At 59.4% G+C, this 19,237-nt stretch overlaps 1 protein-coding gene across 1 annotated transcript in view; it reads left to right on the forward strand.

The window, feature by feature from the left end:
* The window catches only part of POF1B (POF1B actin binding protein), a gene marked incomplete at its 3' end in the record, with an annotated part of 175,645 nt that overhangs the window by 111,645 nt on the left and 44,763 nt on the right, over positions 1–19,237 (forward strand). Inside the window, 2 exon segments of the mRNA XM_040325044.1 lie at positions 14,256–14,395; positions 16,765–16,789. Coding sequence (XP_040180978.1) covers positions 14,256–14,395; positions 16,765–16,789 — 165 coding nt within the window.

Below are 19,237 nucleotides of genomic sequence, written 5' to 3' on the forward strand. Positions count from 1 at the left end.
TATATATATATGGGAGAGATCATCAGCCGTTCTCCAATCACATCACAGGGACTGATCATGTGACTGTAGCAAGCAGACCCGCCCACTGAGGGCACAGGAAGCAGGAAGTGACTGGAATGCATCGATCAGCTCCCTATAGAGGCAAGACGGGGGAGAATCTATAATAAAATAAAATAAAAAAACATTTTATAATGGGGGGGGGGGGGGATAGTATGCCCTATCCTTTTAATTTAGTGGAAGTAATTGTGCCCCACCATTGGGCCCCATTGTTGGTCTCATTGGGAGAAGATGGGCCCCATTATTGAGTGTCATTGGGCCCCATTATTGAGTGTCTTTGGGCCCCATTATTGAGTGTCATTGGGCCCCATTATTGAGTGTCTTTGGGCCCCATTGTTGGTCTCATTGGGCCCCATTGTGAGGAATTGTGCCCCATTATTGAGTGTCATTGGGCCCCATTGTTGGTCTCATTGGGAGGAATAGTGCCCTATTATTGGGTGTCATTGGGCCCCATTGTCGGTCTTATAATGAAAAAATAGTGCCCTATTATTGGGCGTAATTTCACCCCATTGTCAGAAATGGTGCCTCATTATTGGGTGTCATTAGGAGTAATAGTGGCCCATTATTGTGTGTCATTGAGCCACATTGTTGGTCTCATTGGGAGAAATGGTGCCCCATTATTGGGTGTCATTGGCAGGAGATGTGCCCCATTATTGGGTGTCATTGGGCTCCATTGTTGGTCTTATTGGGAAGAATAGTGCCCCATTATTGAGTGTCTTTGGGCCCCATTGTTGATCTTGTTGGGCCCCATTGTTGGTCTCATTGGGAGGAATTGTGCCCCATTATTGAGTGGCTTTGGGCCCCATTGTTGATCTCGTTGGGCCCCATTGTTGGTCTCATTGGGAGGAATTGTGCCCCATTATTGAGTGTCTTTGGGCCCCATTGTTGGTCTTATTGGGAAAAAATAGTGCCCTATTATTGGGCGTCATTTCACCCCACTGTTAGAAATGGTGCCTCATTATTGGATGTCATTAGGAGTAATAGTGCCCCATTATTGGGTGTCATTGAGCCACATTGTTGGTCTTATTGGGAGGAATAGTGCCCCATTATTGGGTGTCATTGGGAGGAGTTGTGCCCCATTATTGGGTGTCATTGAGACACATTGTTGGGCTCATTGTGAGAAATGGTACCCCATTATTGGGTGTCATTGGGCCTCATTGTCGTCCTTATTGGGAGGAATAGTGCCCCATTATTGGTGACATTGGGAAGGAATTATGGCCCCAAGTGCTGGGTAATAGCAAGCAAAAGGGCCACATCTGGCCCCCGGGCCGTAGTTTGGATCCCACTGCCCTAGCAGAATCCCAACCACGACACCACCTGCCTGGAGTTTGCATGTTCTCCTTGTGCCTGCGCAGGTTTCCTCCGGGTTCCTCCCACACTACAAAGATGCTGGAAGGTTAATTGGCTTCTGTCTCTATTGTCCCCAGTATATGAATGTGAGTTGGGGGCCTTGGGTTCTAAGCTCCTTGGGGGAGGGACCGATGTGGGGGGCCTTGGTTTCTAAGCTCCTTGGGGGAGGGACCGATGTGGGGACCTTGGGTTCTAAGCTCCTTGGGGGAGGGACCGATGTGGGGGCCTTGGGTTCTAAGCTCCTTGGGGGAGGGACCGATGTGGGGACCTTGGGTTCTAAGCTCCTTGGGGGAGGGACCGATGTGGGGACCTTGGGTTCTAAGCTCCTTGGGGGAGGGACCGATGTGGGGACCTTGGGTTCTAAGCTCCTTGGGGGAGGGACCGATGTGGGGACCTTGGGTTCTAAGCTCCTTGGGGAAGGGACCGATGTGGGGACCTTGGGTTCTAAGCTCCTTGGGGGAGGGACCGATGGTTCTAAGCTCCTTGGGGGAGGGACCGATGTGGGGGCCTTGGGTTCTAAGCTCATTGGGGGAGGGACCGATGGGGGGGGCCTTGGTTTCTAAGCTCCTTGGGGGAGGGACCGATGTGGGGGCCTTGGGTTCTAAGCTCCTTGGGGGAGGGACCGATGTGGGGACCTTGGGTTCTAAGCTCCTTGGGGGAGGGACCGATGTGGGGACCTTGGGTTCTAAGCTCCTTGGGGGAGGGACCGATGTGGGGACCTTGGGTTCTAAGCTCCTTGGGGAAGGGACCGATGTGGGGACCTTGGGTTCTAAGCTCCTTGGGGGAGGGACCGATGGTTCTAAGCTCCTTGGGGGAGGGACCGATGTGGGGGCCTTGGGTTCTAAGCTCCTTGGGGGAGGGACCGATGGGGGGGGGCCTTGGGTTCTAAGCTCCTTGGGGGAGGGACCGATGTGGGGGCCTTGGGTTCTAAGCTCCTTGGGGGAGGGACCGATGTGGGGGCCTTGGGTTCTAAGCTCCTTGGGGGAGGGACCGATGTGGGGGCCTTGGGTTCTAAGCTCCTTGGGGGAGGGACCGATGTGGGGACCTTGGGTTCTAAGCTCCTTGGGGGAGGACCGATGTGGGGACCTTGGGTTCTAAGCTCCTTGGGGGAGGGACCGATGTGGGGACCTTGGGTTCTAAGCTCCTTGGGGGAGGGACCGAGGGGGGGGCCTTGGGTTCTAAGCTCCTTGGGGGAGGGACCGATGTGGGGACCTTGGGTTCTAAGCTCCTTGGGGGAGGGACCGATGTGGGGACCGTGGGTTCTAAGCTCCTTGGGGGAGGGACCGATGTGGGGACAGTGGGTTCTAAGCTCCTTGGGGGAGGGACCGATGTGGGGACGTGGGTTCTAAGCTCCTTGGGGGAGGGACCTTGGGTTCTAAGCTCCTTGGGGGAGGGACCTTGGGTTCTAAGCTCCTTGGGGACCTTGGGTTCTAAACTCCTTGGGGGAGGGACCGATGTGGGGGCCTTGGGTTCTAAGCTCCTTGGGGGAGGGACCGATGTGGGGACCTTGGGTTCTAAGCTCCTTGGGGGAGGGACCGATGTGGGGGCCTTGGGTTCTAAGCTCCTTGGGGGAGGGACCGATGTGGGGACCGTGGGTGCTAAGCTCCTTGGGGGAGGGACCGATGTGGGGACCGTGGGTTCTAAGCTCCTTGGGGGAGGGACCGATGTGGGGGCCTTGGGTTCTAAGCTCCTTGGGGGAGGGACCTTGGGTTCTTAGCTCCTTGGGGGAGGGACCTTGGGTTCTTAGCTCCTTGGGGGAGGGACCTTGGGTTCTAAGCTCCTTGGGGACCTTGGGTTCTAAACTCCTTGGGGGAGGGACCGATGTGGGGGCCTTGGGTTCTAAGCTCCTTGGGGGAGGGACCGATGTGGGGGCCTTGGGTTCTAAGCTCCTTGGGGGAGGGACCGATGTGGGGGCCTTGGGTTCTAAGCTCCTTGGGGGAGGGACCGATGTGGGGACCTTGGGTTCTAAGCTCCTTGGGGGAGGGACCGATGTGGGGGCCTTGGGTTCTAAGCTCCTTGTGGGGACCGTGGGTGCTAAGCTCCTTGGGGGAGGGACCGATGTGGGGGCCTTGGGTTCTAAGCTCCTTGGGGGAGGGACCGATGTGGGGACTGTGGGTGCTAAGCTCCTTGGGGGAGGGACCGATGTGGGGACCGTGGGTTCTAAGCTCCTTGGGGGAGGGACCGATGTGGGGGCCTTGGGTTCTAAGCTCCTTGGGGGAGGGACCTTGGGTTCTTAGCTCCTTGGGGGAGGGACCTTGGGTTCTAAGCTCCTTGGGGAGGGACCTTGGGTTCTAAACTCCTTGGGGACCTTGGGTTCTAAACTCCTTGGGGGAGGGACCGATGTGGGGGCCTTGGGTTCTAAGCTCCTTGGGGGAGGGACCGATGTGGGGACCTTGGGTTCTAAGCTCCTTGGGGGAGGGACCGATGTGGGGGCCTTGGGTTCTAAGCTCCTTGGGGGAGGGACCGATGTGGGGGCCTTGGGTTCTAAGCTCCTTGGGGGAGGGACCGATGTGGGGACCTTGGGTTCTAAGCTCCTTGGGGGAGGGACCGATGTGGGGACCTTGGGTTCTAAGCTCCTTGGGGGAGGGACCGATGTGGGGACCTTGGGTTCTAAGCTCCTTGGGGGAGGGACCGATGTGGGGACCTTGGGTTCTAAGCTCCTTGGGGAAGGGACCGATGTGGGGACCTTGGGTTCTAAGCTCCTTGGGGGAGGGACCGATGGTTCTAAGCTCCTTGGGGGAGGGACCGATGTGGGGGCCTTGGGTTCTAAGCTCATTGGGGGAGGGACCGATGGGGGGGGCCTTGGTTTCTAAGCTCCTTGGGGGAGGGACCGATGTGGGGACCTTGGGTTCTAAGCTCCTTGGGGGAGGGACCGATGTGGGGGCCTTGGGTTCTAAGCTCCTTGGGGGAGGGACCGATGTGGGGACCTTGGGTTCTAAGCTCCTTGGGGGAGGGACCGATGGTTCTAAGCTCCTTGGGGGAGGGACCGATGTGGGGGCCTTGGGTTCTAAGCTCCTTGGGGGAGGGACCGATGGGGGGGCCTTGGGTTCTAAGCTCCTTGGGGGAGGGACCGATGTGGGGGCCTTGGGTTCTAAGCTCCTTGGGGGAGGGACCGATGTGGGGGCCTTGGGTTCTAAGCTCCTTGGGGGAGGGACCGATGTGGGGACCTTGGGTTCTAAGCTCCTTGGGGGAGGGACCGATGTGGGGACCTTGGGTTCTAAGCTCCTTGGGGGAGGGACCGATGTGGGGACCTTGGGTTCTAAGCTCCTTGGGGAAGGGACCGATGTGGGGACCTTGGGTTCTAAGCTCCTTGGGGGAGGGACCGATGTGGGGGCCTTGGGTTCTAAGCTCCTTGGGGGAGGGACCGATGGGGGGGGCCTTGGGTTCTAAGCTCCTTGGGGGAGGGACCGATGTGGGGACCTTGGGTTCTAAGCTCCTTGGGGGAGGGACCGATGTGGGGACCTTGGGTTCTAAGCTCCTTGGGGGAGGGACCAATGTGGGGGCCTTGGGTTCTAAGCTCCTTGGGGGAGGGACCGATGTGGGGACCGTGGGTTCTAAGCTCCTTGGGGGAGGGACCGATGTGGGGACCGTGGGTTCTAAGCTCCTTGGGGGAGGGACCTTGGGTTCTAAGCTCCTTGGGGACCTTGGGTTCTAAACTCCTTGGGGGAGGGACTGATGTGGGGGCCTTGGGTTCTAAGCTCCTTGGGGGAGGGACCGATGTGGGGACCTTGGGTTCTAAGCTCCTTGGGGGAGGGACCGATGTGGGGACCTTGGGTTCTAAGCTCCTTGGGGGAGGGACCGATGTGGGGACCTTGGGTTCTAAGCTCCTTGGGGAAGGGACCGATGTGGGGACCTTGGGTTCTAAGCTCCTTGGGGGAGGGACCGATGGTTCTAAGCTCCTTGGGGGAGGGACCGATGTGGGGGCCTTGGGTTCTAAGCTCCTTGGGGGAGGGACCGATGGGGGGGGGGCCTTGGGTTCTAAGCTCCTTGGGGGAGGGACCGATGTGGGGACCTTGGGTTCTAAGCTCCTTGGGGGAGGGACCGATGTGGGGACCTTGGGTTCTAAGCTCCTTGGGGGAGGGACCAATGTGGGGGCCTTGGGTTCTAAGCTCCTTGGGGGAGGGACCAATGTGGGGGCCTTGGGTTCTAAGCTCCTTGGGGGAGGGACCGATGTGGGGACCGTGGGTTCTAAGCTCCTTGGGGGAGGGACCGATGTGGGGACAGTGGGTTCTAAGCTCCTTGGGGGAGGGACCGATGTGGGGGACGTGGGTTCTAAGCTCCTTGGGGGAGGGACCTTGGGTTCTAAGCTCCTTGGGGGAGGGACCTTGGGTTCTAAGCTCATTGGGGACCTTAGGTTCTAAACTCCTTGGGGGAGGGACCGATGTGGGGGCCTTGGGTTCTAAGCTCCTTGGGGGAGGGACCGATGTGGGGACCTTGGGTTCTAAGCTCCTTGGGGGAGGGACCGATGTGGGGGCCTTGGGTTCTAAGCTCCTTGGGGGAGGGACCGATGTGGGGACCGTGGGTGCTAAGCTCCTTGGGGGAGGGACCGATGTGGGGACCGTGGGTTCTAAGCTCCTTGGGGGAGGGACCGATGTGGGGGCCTTGGGTTCTAAGCTCCTTGGGGGAGGGACCTTGGGTTCTTAGCTCCTTGGGAGAGGGACCTTGGGTTCTTAGCTCCTTGGGGAGGGACCTTGGGTTCTAAGCTCCTTGGGGACCTTGGGTTCTAAACTCCTTGGGGGAGGGACCGATGTGGGGGCCTTGGGTTCTAAGCTCCTTGGGGGAGGGACCGATGTGGGGACCTTGGGTTCTGAGCTCCTTGGGGGAGGGACCGATGTGGGGGCCTTGGGTTCTAAGCTCCTTGGGGGAGGGACCGATGTGGGGACCTTGGGTTCTAAGCTCCTTGGGGGAGGGACCGATGTGGGGACCTTGGGTTCTAAGCTCCTTGGGGGAGGGACCGATGTGGGGGCCTTGGGTTCTAAGCTCCTTGGGGGAGGGACCGATGTGGGGACCTTGGGTTCTAAGCTCCTTGGGGGAGGGACCGATGTGGGGACCTTGGGTTCTAAGCTCCTTGGGGGAGGGACCGATGTGGGGACCTTGGGTTCTAAGCTCCTTGGGGGAGGGACCGATGTGGGGACCTTGGGTTCTAAGCTCCTTGGGGAAGGGACCGATGTGGGGACCTTGGGTTCTAAGCTCCTTGGGGGAGGGACCGATGGTTCTAAGCTCCTTGGGGGAGGGACCGATGTGGGGGCATTGGGTTCTAAGCTCGTTGGGGGAGGGACCGATGGGGGGGGCCTTGGTTTCTAAGCTCCTTGGGGGAGGGACCGATGTGGGGGCCTTGGGTTCTAAGCTCCTTGGGGGAGGGACCGATGTGGGGACCGTGGGTGCTAAGCTCCTTGGGGGAGGGACCGATGTGGGGACCTTGGGTTCTAAGCTCCTTGGGGGAGGGACCGATGTGGGGACCTTGGGTTCTAAGCTCCTTGGGGAAGGGACCGATGTGGGGACCTTGGGTTCTAAGCTCCTTGGGGGAGGGACCGATGGTTCTAAGCTCCTTGGGGGAGGGACCGATGTGGGGGCCTTGGGTTCTAAGCTCCTTGGGGGAGGGACCGATGGGGGGGGGCCTTGGGTTCTAAGCTCCTTGGGGGAGGGACCGATGTGGGGGCCTTGGGTTCTAAGCTCCTTGGGGAGGGACCGATGTGGGGGCCTTGGGTTCTAAGCTCCTTGGGGGAGGGACCGATGTGGGGGCCTTGGGTTCTAAGCTCCTTGGGGGAGGGACCGATGTGGGGACCTTGGGTTCTAAGCTCCTTGGGGGAGGGACCGATGTGGGGACCTTGGGTTCTAAGCTCCTTGGGGGAGGGACCGATGTGGGGACCTTGGGTTCTAAGCTCCTTGGGGGAGGGACCGATGGGGGGGGCCTTGGGTTCTAAGCTCCTTGGGGGAGGGACCGATGTGGGGACCTTGGGTTCTAAGCTCCTTGGGGGAGGGACCGATGTGGGGACCGTGGGTTCTAAGCTCCTTGGGGGAGGGACCGATGTGGGGACAGTGGGTTCTAAGCTCCTTGGGGGAGGGACCGATGTGGGGACGTGGGTTCTAAGCTCCTTGGGGGAGGGACCTTGGGTTCTAAGCTCCTTGGGGGAGGGACCTTGGGTTCTAAGCTCCTTGGGGACCTTGGGTTCTAAACTCCTTGGGGGAGGGACCGATGTGGGGGCCTTGGGTTCTAAGCTCCTTGGGGGAGGGACCGATGTGGGGACCTTGGGTTCTAAGCTCCTTGGGGGAGGGACCGATGTGGGGGCCTTGGGTTCTAAGCTCCTTGGGGGAGGGACCGATGTGGGGACCGTGGGTGCTAAGCTCCTTGGGGGAGGGACCGATGTGGGGACCGTGGGTTCTAAGCTCCTTGGGGGAGGGACCGATGTGGGGGCCTTGGGTTCTAAGCTCCTTGGGGGAGGGACCTTGGGTTCTTAGCTCCTTGGGGGAGGGACCTTGGGTTCTTAGCTCCTTGGGGGAGGGACCTTGGGTTCTAAGCTCCTTGGGGACCTTGGGTTCTAAACTCCTTGGGGGAGGGACCGATGTGGGGGCCTTGGGTTCTAAGCTCCTTGGGGGAGGGACCGATGTGGGGACCTGGGGTTCTAAGCTCCTTGGGGGAGGGACCGATGTGGGGGCCTTGGGTTCTAAGCTCCTTGGGGGAGGGACCGATGTGGGGACCTTGGGTTCTAAGCTCCTTGGGGGAGGGACCGATGTGGGGGCCTTGGGTTCTAAGCTCCTTGTGGGGACCGTGGGTGCTAAGCTCCTTGGGGGAGGGACCGATGTGGGGGCCTTGGGTTCTAAGCTCCTTGGGGGAGGGACCGATGTGGGGACCGTGGGTGCTAAGCTCCTTGGGGGAGGGACCGATGTGGGGACCGTGGGTTCTAAGCTCCTTGGGGGAGGGACCGATGTGGGGGCCTTGGGTTCTAAGCTCCTTGGGGGAGGGACCTTGGGTTCTTAGCTCCTTGGGGGAGGGACCTTGGGTTCTAAGCTCCTTGGGGAGGGACCTTGGGTTCTAAACTCCTTGGGGACCTTGGGTTCTAAACTCCTTGGGGGAGGGACCGATGTGGGGGCCTTGGGTTCTAAGCTCCTTGGGGGAGGGACCGATGTGGGGACCTTGGGTTCTAAGCTCCTTGGGGGAGGGACCGATGTGGGGGCCTTGGGTTCTAAGCTCCTTGGGGGAGGGACCGATGTGGGGGCCTTGGGTTCTAAGCTCCTTGGGGGAGGGACCGATGTGGGGACCTTGGGTTCTAAGCTCCTTGGGGGAGGGACCGATGTGGGGACCTTGGGTTCTAAGCTCCTTGGGGGAGGGACCGATGTGGGGACCTTGGGTTCTAAGCTCCTTGGGGGAGGGACCGATGTGGGGACCTTGGGTTCTAAGCTCCTTGGGGAAGGGACCGATGTGGGGACCTTGGGTTCTAAGCTCCTTGGGGGAGGGACCGATGGTTCTAAGCTCCTTGGGGGAGGGACCGATGTGGGGGCCTTGGGTTCTAAGCTCCTTGGGGGAGGGACCGATGGGGGGGGCCTTGGTTTCTAAGCTCCTTGGGGGAGGGACCGATGTGGGGACCTTGGGTTCTAAGCTCCTTGGGGGAGGGACCGATGTGGGGGCCTTGGGTTCTAAGCTCCTTGGGGGAGGGACCGATGTGGGGACCTTGGGTTCTAAGCTCCTTGGGGGAGGGACCGATGGTTCTAAGCTCCTTGGGGGAGGGACCGATGTGGGGGCCTTGGGTTCTAAGCTCCTTGGGGGAGGGACCGATGGGGGGGGGCCTTGGGTTCTAAGCTCCTGGGGGGGGGGACCGATGTGGGGGCCTTGGGTTCTAAGCTCCTTGGGGGAGGGACCGATGTGGGGGCCTTGGGTTCTAAGCTCCTTGGGGGGGGGACCGATGTGGGGACCTTGGGTTCTAAGCTCCTTGGGGGAGGGACCGATGTGGGGACCTTGGGTTCTAAGCTCCTTGGGGGAGGGACCGATGTGGGGACCTTGGGTTCTAAGCTCCTTGGGGAAGGGACCGATGTGGGGACCTTGGGTTCTAAGCTCCTTGGGGAGGGACCGATGTGGGGGCCTTGGGTTCTAAGCTCCTTGGGGGAGGGACCGATGGGGGGGGGCCTTGGGTTCTAAGCTCCTTGGGGGAGGGACCGATGTGGGGGACCTTGGGTTCTAAGCTCCTTGGGGGAGGGACCGATGTGGGGACCTTGGGTTCTAAGCTCCTTGGGGGAGGGACCGATGTGGGGGCCTTGGGTTCTAAGCTCCTTGGGGGAGGGACCGATGTGGGGACCTTGGGTTCTAAGCTCCTTGGGGGAGGGACCTGGGTTCTAAGCTCCTTGGGGGAGGGACCTTGGGTTCTAAGCTCCTTGGGGACCTTGGGTTCTAAACTCCTTGGGGGAGGGACCGATGTGGGGGCCTTGGGTTCTAAGCTCCTTGGGGGAGGGACCGATGTGGGGACCTTGGGTTCTAAGCTCCTTGGGGGAGGGACCGATGTGGGGGCCTTGGGTTCTAAGCTCCTTGGGGGAGGGACCGATGTGGGGACCTTGGGTTCTAAGCTCCTTGGGGGAGGGACCGATGTGGGGACCTTGGGTTCTAAGCTCCTTGGGGGAGGGACCGATGGTTCTAAGCTCCTTGGGGGAGGGACCGATGTGGGGGCCTTGGGTTCTAAGCTCCTTGGGGGAGGGACCGATGGGGGGGGGCCTTGGGTTCTAAGCTCCTTGGGGGAGGGACCGATGTGGGGACCTTGGGTTCTAAGCTCCTTGGGGAAGGGACCGATGTGGGGACCTTGGGTTCTAAGCTCCTTGGGGGAGGGACCAATGTGGGGGCCTTGGGTTCTAAGCTCCTTGGGGGAGGGACCAATGTGGGGGCCTTGGGTTCTAAGCTCCTTGGGGGAGGGACCGATGTGGGGACCGTGGGTTCTAAGCTCCTTGGGGGAGGGACCGATGTGGGGACAGTGGGTTCTAAGCTCCTTGGGGGAGGGACCGATGTGGGGACGTGGGTTCTAAGCTCCTTGGGGGAGGGACCTTGGGTTCTAAGCTCCTTGGGGGAGGGACCTTGGGTTCTAAGCTCATTGGGGACCTTAGGTTCTAAACTCCTTGGGGGAGGGACCGATGTGGGGGCCTTGGGTTCTAAGCTCCTTGGGGGAGGGACCGATGTGGGGACCTTGGGTTCTAAGCTCCTTGGGGGAGGGACCGATGTGGGGGCCTTGGGTTCTAAGCTCCTTGGGGGAGGGACCGATGTGGGGACCGTGGGTGCTAAGCTCCTTGGGGGAGGGACCGATGTGGGGACCGTGGGTTCTAAGCTCCTTGGGGGAGGGACCGATGTGGGGGCCTTGGGTTCTAAGCTCCTTGGGGGAGGGACCTTGGGTTCTTAGCTCCTTGGGAGAGGGACCTTGGGTTCTTAGCTCCTTGGGGGAGGGACCTTGGGTTCTAAGCTCCTTGGGGACCTTGGGTTCTAAACTCCTTGGGGGAGGGACCGATGTGGGGGCCTTGGGTTCTAAGCTCCTTGGGGGAGGGACCGATGTGGGGACCTTGGGTTCTAAGCTCCTTGGGGGAGGGACCGATGTGGGGGCCTTGGGTTCTAAGCTCCTTGGGGGAGGGACCGATGTGGGGACCTTGGGTTCTAAGCTCCTTGGGGGAGGGACCGATGTGGGGGCCTTGGGTTCTAAGCTCCTTGTGGGGACCGTGGGTGCTAAGCTCCTTGGGGGAGGGACCGATGTGGGGGCCTTGGGTTCTAAGCTCCTTGGGGGAGGGACCGATGTGGGGACTGTGGGTGCTAAGCTCCTTGGGGGAGGGACCGATGTGGGGACCGTGGGTTCTAAGCTCCTTGGGGGAGGGACCGATGTGGGGGCCTTGGGTTCTAAGCTCCTTGGGGGAGGGACCTTGGGTTCTTAGCTCCTTGGGGGAGGGACCTTGGGTTCTAAGCTCCTTGGGGAGGGACCTTGGGTTCTAAACTCCTTGGGGACCTTGGGTTCTAAACTCCTTGGGGGAGGGACCGATGTGGGGGCCTTGGGTTCTAAGCTCCTTGGGGGAGGGACCGATGTGGGGACCTTGGGTTCTAAGCTCCTTGGGGGAGGGACCGATGTGGGGGCCTTGGGTTCTAAGCTCCTTGGGGGAGGGACCGATGTGGGGGCCTTGGGTTCTAAGCTCCTTGGGGGAGGGACCTTGGGTTCTAAGCTCATTGGGGACCTTAGGTTCTAAACTCCTTGGGGGAGGGACCGATGTGGGGGCCTTGGGTTCTAAGCTCCTTGGGGGAGGGACCGATGTGGGGGCCTTGGATTCTAAGCTCCTTGGGGGAGGGACCTTGGGTTCTTAGCTCCTTGGGGGAGGGACCTTGGGTTCTTAGCTCCTTGGGGGAGGGACCTTGGGTTCTAAGCTCCTTGGGGACCTTGGGTTCTAAACTCCTTGGGGGAGGGACCGATGTGGGGGCCTTGGGTTCTAAGCTCCTTGGGGGAGGGACCGATGTGGGGACCTTGGGTTCTAAGCTCCTTGGGGGAGGGACCGATGTGGGGACCTTGGGTTCTAAGCTCCTTGGGGGAGGGACCGATGTGGGGACCTTGGGTTCTAAGCTCCTTGGGGGAGGGACCGATGTGGGGGCCTTGGGTTCTAAGCTCCTTGTGGGGACCGTGGGTGCTAAGCTCCTTGGGGGAGGGACCGATGTGGGGGGCCTTGGGTTCTAAGCTCCTTGGGGGAGGGACCGATGTGGGGACTGTGGGTGCTAAGCTCCTTGGGGGAGGGACCGATGTGGGGACCGTGGGTTCTAAGCTCCTTGGGGGAGGGACCGATGTGGGGGCCTTGGGTTCTAAGCTCCTTGGGGGAGGGACCGATGTGGGGACCTTGGGTTCTAAGCTCCTTGGGGGAGGGACCGATGTGGGGGCCTTGGGTTCTAAGCTCCTTGGGGGAGGGACCGATGTGGGGGCCTTGGGTTCTAAGCTCCTTGTGGGAGGGACTGATGTGGGGACCTTGGGTTCTAAGCTCCTTGGGGGAGGGACCGATGTGGGGACCGTGGGTTCTAAGCTCCTTGGGGGAGGGACCTTGGGTTCTAAGCTCCTTGGGGGAGGGACCGTGGGTTCTAAGCTCCTTGGGGGAGGGACCTTGGGTTCTAAGCTCCTTGGGGACCTTGGGTTCTAAACTCCTTGGGGGAGGGACCGATGTGGGGGCCTTGGGTTCTAAGCTCCTTGGGGGAGGGACCGATGTGGGGGCCTTGGGTTCTAAGCTCCTTGGGGGTGGGACCGATGTGGGGACCTTGGGTTCTAAGCTCCTTGGGGGAGCACCGATGTGGGGGCCTTCGGTTCTAAGCTCCTTGTGGGAGGGACCGATGTGGGGACCGTGGGTGCTAAGCTCCTTGGGGGAGGGACCGATGTGGGGACCGTGGGTTCTAAGCTCCTTGGGGGAGGGACCGATGTGGGGGCCTTGGGTTCTAAGCTCCTTGGGGGAGGGACCGATGTGGGGGCCTTGGGTTCTCAGCTCCTTGGGGGAGGGTCCGATGTGGGGACCTTGGGTTCTCAGCGCCTTGGGGGAGGGACCGATGTGGGGACCTTGGGTTCTAAGCTCCTTGGGGGAGGGACCGATGTGGGGACCTTGGGTTCTAAGCTCCTTGGGGGAGGGACCGATGTGGGGACCTTGGGTTCTAAGCTGCTTGGGGGAGGGACCGATGTGGGGACCTTGGGTTCTAAGCTCCCTGGGGGGAGGGACCGATGTGGGGGCCTTGGGTTCTAAGCTCCCTGGGGGGAGGGACCGATGTGGGGACCTTGGGTTCTAAGCTCCCTGGGGGAGGGACCGATGTGGGGGCCTTGGGTTCTAAGCTCCCTGGGGGAGGGACCGATGTGGGGGCCTTGGGTTCTAAGCTCCTTGGGGGAGGGACCGATGTGGGGGCCTTGGGTTCTCAGCTCCTTGGGGGAGGGTCCGATGTGGGGACCTTGGGTTCTAAGCTCCTTGGGGGAGGGACCGATGTGGGGACCTTGGGTTCTAAGCTCCCTGGGGGAGGGACCGATGTGGGGGCCTTGGGTTCTAAGCTCCCTGGGGGAGGGACCGATGTGGGGGCCTTGGGTTCTAAGCTCCCTGGGGGAGGGACCGATGTGGGGTCCTTGGGTTCTAAGCTCCTTGGGGGAGGGACCGATGTGGGGACCTTGGGTTCTAAGCTCCCTGGGGGAGGGACCGATGTGGGGTCCTTGGGTTCTAAGCTCCTTGGGGGAGGGACCGATGTGGGGACCTTGGGTTCTAAGCTCCCTGGGGGAGGGACCGATGTGGGGGCCTTGGGTTCTAAGCTCCCTGGGGGAGGGACCGATGTGGGGGCCTTGGGTTCTAAGCTCCTTGGGGGAGGGACCGATGTGGGGGCCTTGGGTTCTCAGCTCCTTGGGGGAGGGTCCGATGTGGGGACCTTGGGTTCTAAGCTCCCTGGGGGAGGGACTGATGTGGGGACCTTGGGTTCTAAGCTCCCTGGGGGAGGGACCGATGTCCCTCCCCCCGGCAGTGACCTTCCAGTCTTCTGCCCTCTAGTGGCGATGTTTCTTCATCCGGCTCTCATCTCCAGAAGGGCGGCACCATCTTTCATCATCATCCAGAGTCTCCGCCTACTTCCTGGACTGAGATGCCAAATGTCTTCACACAGAGCAGCCCCTTCTGCCGCCTCTCACCTGGTGACTTACTACAAAGCTACAATGTACAGTCTGATCACTGGGGGAGGGGAGACTGAGGAAATGCTTCCTCCTCCTTCTACAAAGTTACAATGTACAGTCTGATCACAGGGGGAGGGGAGACTGAGGATTCTATGTTGGGAGCGGAAGATAAGGGGCAGTGAAGGGTCTCGGATAAGAATCTCGGTGCTGATTGATATCTCTGCTCTGCAGGTGAAGAGGAGGAACAGCTCGGTGTCGGGGCCGGAGCAGCTGGACGCTCGTTACTTCGGGGAGCTGCTGGCTGAGCTGAGTCGTAAGAACAATGACCTGTATGGCTTCCTCATGCAGCACGTGGAGAAGATTGGAGCCAGGTACTTCTGCCCCGCACTGCACCCCTTGTGCCCCGCACTGCACCCCATGTACCCTGCACCCCTTGTGCCCCCACACTGCACCCCATGTACCCTGCACCCCTTGTGCCCTGCACTGCACCCCTTGTGCCCCACACTGCACCCCATGTACCCTGCACCCCTTGTGCCCCCACACTGCACCCCATGTACCCTGCACCCCTTGTGCCCTGCACTGCACCCCTTGTGCCCCACACTGCACCCCATGTACCCTGCACCCCTTGTGCCCTGCACTGCACCCCTTGTGCCCCGCACTGCACCCCTTGTGCCCCACACTGCACCCCATGTACCCTGCACCCCTTGTGCCCCCACACTGCACCCCATGTACCCTGCACCCCTTGTGCCCTGCACTGCACCCCTTGTGCCCCGCACTGCACCCCTTGTGCCCCACACTGCACCCCATGTACCCTGCACCCCTTGTGCCCCCACTGCACCCCATGTACCCTGCACTGCGCCCCGTGTGCCCCACACTGCACCCCATGTACCCTGCACTGCGCCCCGTGTGCCCCACACTGCACCCCATGTACCCTGCACTACACCCCTTGTGCCCCACCCCATGAATCCCGCACTGCACCCCTTGTGCCCCACACTGCACCCCATGTACCCTGCACTACACCCCTTGTGCCCCACCCCATGAATCTCGCACTGCACCCCTTGTGCCCCCACACTGCACCCCATGTACCCTGCACTGCACCCCTTTTGCCCCGCACTGCACCCCTTGTACCCTGCACTGCACCCATTGTGCCCCACACTGCACCCCATGTACCCTGCACTGCGCCCCGTGTGCCCCACACTGCATCCCATGTACCCTGCACTACACCCCTTGTGCCCCACCCCATGAATCCCGCACTGCACCCCTTGTGCCCCACACTGCACCCCATGTACCCTGCACTACACCCCTTGTGCCCCACCCCATGAATCCCGCACTGCACCCCTTGTGCCCCACACTGTACCCCATGTACCCTGCACTGCACCCCATGTACCCTGCACTGCACCCCTTGTGCCCCACACTGCACCCCATGTACCCTGCACTACACCCCTTGTGCCCCACACTGCACCCCATGAATCCTTCACTGCACCCCATGTACCCTGCACCCCATGTACACTGCACCCCATGTACCCCACACTGCACCCCATGTACCTCACACTGCACCCCATGTACCCTGCACTGCACCCCTTGTACCCTGCACCAATGCTGTATCCTGGACTAGGGCAGCACGGAAAGAGTCCCCGCCGTCTTGCGCTACACTGTTACCGTTTCCTGCCCCATAGCCAAACAGGAAGTGAGAGGAAATCTATGCAAATTAAGGGAATCCATTGCCCCCGGTAGGCCCTCAGAACTAGTGTCCCCACTCAAAAATGTCAGGGCGGGTCTTAAACAGAAAGGGGTGTGGCCTTGACAGGAAGGGGTGGGTCATATTTAAATTGGGGGGGTGCACGAGTTTAGTCAGGCCTAGGGCAGCACAAAACCTAAATACACTACTGCCCTGCACCCCATGAACCCTGCACTGCACCCCATGAACCCTGCACCCCATGAACCCTGCACCCCATGAACCCTGCACCCCATGAACCCTGCACCCCATGAACCCTGCACCCCATGAACCCTGCACCCCATGAATTTTGCACCGCAGCCCATGAACCCAGCACTGTACCCCACACTGCACCCCATGAATCCTGCACTTCACCCCATGTACCCTGCACCCCATGAATCCTGCACTTTACCCCATGAACCCTGCACCCCATGAACCCTGCACCCCATGAACCCTGCACCCCATGAATCCTGCACTTCACCCCATGTACCCTGCACCCCATGAATCCTGCATCGCAGCCCATGAACCCTGCACCCCATGAATCCTGTACTTCACCCCATGTACCCTGCACCCCATGAATCCTGCACTGCACCCCATGAACCCTGCACCCCATGAATCCTGCACCCCATGTACACCGCACTTCACCCCTTGTACCCTTCACCTCTTGTACCCTGCACCCCATGTACACTGCACCCCCTGTTCTCCACAGTGCACCCCATGTAGCCCTGCAGTGCACCCCCACATACACCCGCTCTGCACCCTAGACACCCTGCACCTCTGTATGAGCTTTATTGTAGACGGTCAGACTTAGGAGGCTTCCCCTCGGCTCTATCGGTGGGCACACACAGGGTATATCTGGTGCAATAAATCCCAATATTGATTTATTTTTTATTTATGAAAACAAAAAATAGTAACAGTTTAGGAACTTTTTAAAGGTTTTGTAAATCCATTGCTAGATTGCACGTTATTGCTGCAAGCAGCGATTCTCGTTCCTCTCTGATAACGGACTTTATGTTGTATTTGCAGGAGACCTTCGGATTCCGAGCAACAGGTACGTCCCACCTTCTATATCCGGTCATTTTTATGTACTGTGTCTCTTGTCTCGCCGAATGTTTCACTGGTCAGTGATTGGTCAGTCTGTCGGTAACGCCCCTCTGCACACGCGATAGGGTGACCATAAACTGTAATGTATTTTGATTGTATGACGTGTAAGAACATGCCGCGTTTGATGTCCGCTCCTATTACATTGTTTTAGTAAATCTTAAGGAGATTGTAAATCAGATTGTATGGTGTGGTGAGAGGACTATGTGTTGGGGGAACTCTGCTGATAGGATACTCTGATGTCACTGGGAGGTTCTGATGTCATGGGGGGGGAGGGGCTCTGTCATTAGGGGAACTCTGTGGAAATTACAGGAATCAGAAGTATAGGGGGGACCTCTGATGTGATTTGGGGGACCTCTGATATGATGGGAGGGATCTCTCTGATGTGATGGAGGGGGTCTCTCTGATGTGATGGAGGGATCTCTCGGATGTGATGGAGGGATCTCTCTGATATGATGGGAGGGATCTCTCTGATGTGATGGAGGGATCTCTCTGATGTGATGGAGGGACCTCTCTGATGTGATGGAGGGGGTCTCTCTGATGTGATGGAGGGATCTCTCTGATGTGATGGGGGAGGGATCTCTCTGATGTGATGGAGGGATCTCTCTGATGTGATGGAGGGACCTCTCTGATGTGATGGAGGGATCTCTCTGATGTGATGGAGGGACCTCTCTGATGTGATGGAGGGATCTCTCTGATGTGATGGAGGGACCTCTCTGATATGATGGGAGGGACCTCTCTGATGTGATGGAGGGGACCTCTCTGATGTGATGGAGGGGACCTCTCTGATGTGATGGAGGGATCTCTCTGATGTGATGGAGGGATCTCTCTGATGTGATGGGGGAGGGATCTCTCTGATGTGATGGAGGGACCTCTCTGATGTGATGGAGGAGGGATCTCTCTGATGTGATTTGGGGGACCTCTGATGTGATGGAGGGATCTCTGATGTGATGGAGGGGACCTCTCTGATGTGATGGAGGGATCTCTCTGATGTGATGGAGGGACCTCTCTGATATGATGGAGGGATCTCTCTGATGTGATGGAGGGATCTCTCTGATGTGATGGAGGGACCTCTCTGATGTGATGGAGGGACCTCTCTGATGTGATGGAGGGACCTCTCTGATGTGATGGGAGGGATCTCTCTGATGTGATGGGGGGATCTCTCTGATGTGATGGAGGGGACCTCTCTGATATGATGGGAGGGACCTCTCTGATGTGATGGAGGGATCTCTCTGATGTGATGGGAGGGACCTCTCTGATGTGATGGGGGGGGGACCTCTCTGATGTGATGGAGGGATCTCTCTGATGTGATGGGAGAGGGATCTCTCTGATGTGATGGAGGGACCTCTCTGATGTGATGGGAGGGACCTCTCTGATGTGATGGAGGGACCTCTCTGATGTGATGGAGGGACCTCTCTGATGTGATGGAGGGACCTCTCTGATGTGATGGGGGAGACCTCTGATGTGATGGAGGGATCTCTCTGATGTGATGGGGGGGGGGATCTCTCTGATGTGATGGAGGGACCTCTCTGATGTGATGGAGGGGGGACCTCTCTGATGTGATGGAGGGACCTCTCTGATGTGATGGGAGGGGACCTCTCTGATGTGATGGAGGGACCTCTCTGATGTGATGGAGGGATCTCTCTGATGTGATGGAGGGGATCTCTCTGATGTGATGGAGGGACCTCTCTGATGTGATGGGAGGGATTTCTCTGATGTGATGGGGGAGGGATCTCTCTGATGTGATGGAGGGACCTCTCTGATGTGATGGAGGGGATCTCTCTGATGTGATGGAGGGACCTCTCTGATGTGATGGGAGGGGACCTCTCTGATGTGATGGAGGGACCTCTCTGATGTGATGGAGGGATCTCTCTGATGTGATGGAGGGACCTCTCTGATGTGATGGAGGGACCTCTCTGATGTGATGGGGGGGGGACCTCTCTGATGTGATGGAGGGACCTCTCTGATGTGATGGAGGGATCTCTGATGTGATGGAGGGATCTCTCTGATGTGATGGGAGAGGGATCTCTCTGATGTGATGGAGGGACCTCTCTGATGTGATGGAGGGACCTCTCTGATGTGATGGAGGGATCTCTCTGATGTGATGGGGGGGGGATCTCTCTGATGTGATGGAGGGATTTCTCTGATGTGATGGGGGAGGGATCTCTCTGATGTGATGGAGGGACCTCTCTGATGTGATGGAGGGGATCTCTCTGATGTGATGGAGGGACCTCTCTGATGTGATGGGAGGGGACCTCTCTGATGTGATGGAGGGACCTCTCTGATGTGATGGAGGGATCTCTCTGATGTGATGGAGGGACCTCTCTGATGTGATGGAGGGATCTCTCTGATGTGATGGGGGGATCTCTCTGATGTGATGGGAGGGGACCTCTCTGAT

This window comes from Rana temporaria, chromosome 9, assembly GCF_905171775.1.
Source record: "Rana temporaria chromosome 9, aRanTem1.1, whole genome shotgun sequence".
In the NCBI taxonomy this organism is placed as follows: Eukaryota; Metazoa; Chordata; class Amphibia; order Anura; family Ranidae; genus Rana; species Rana temporaria.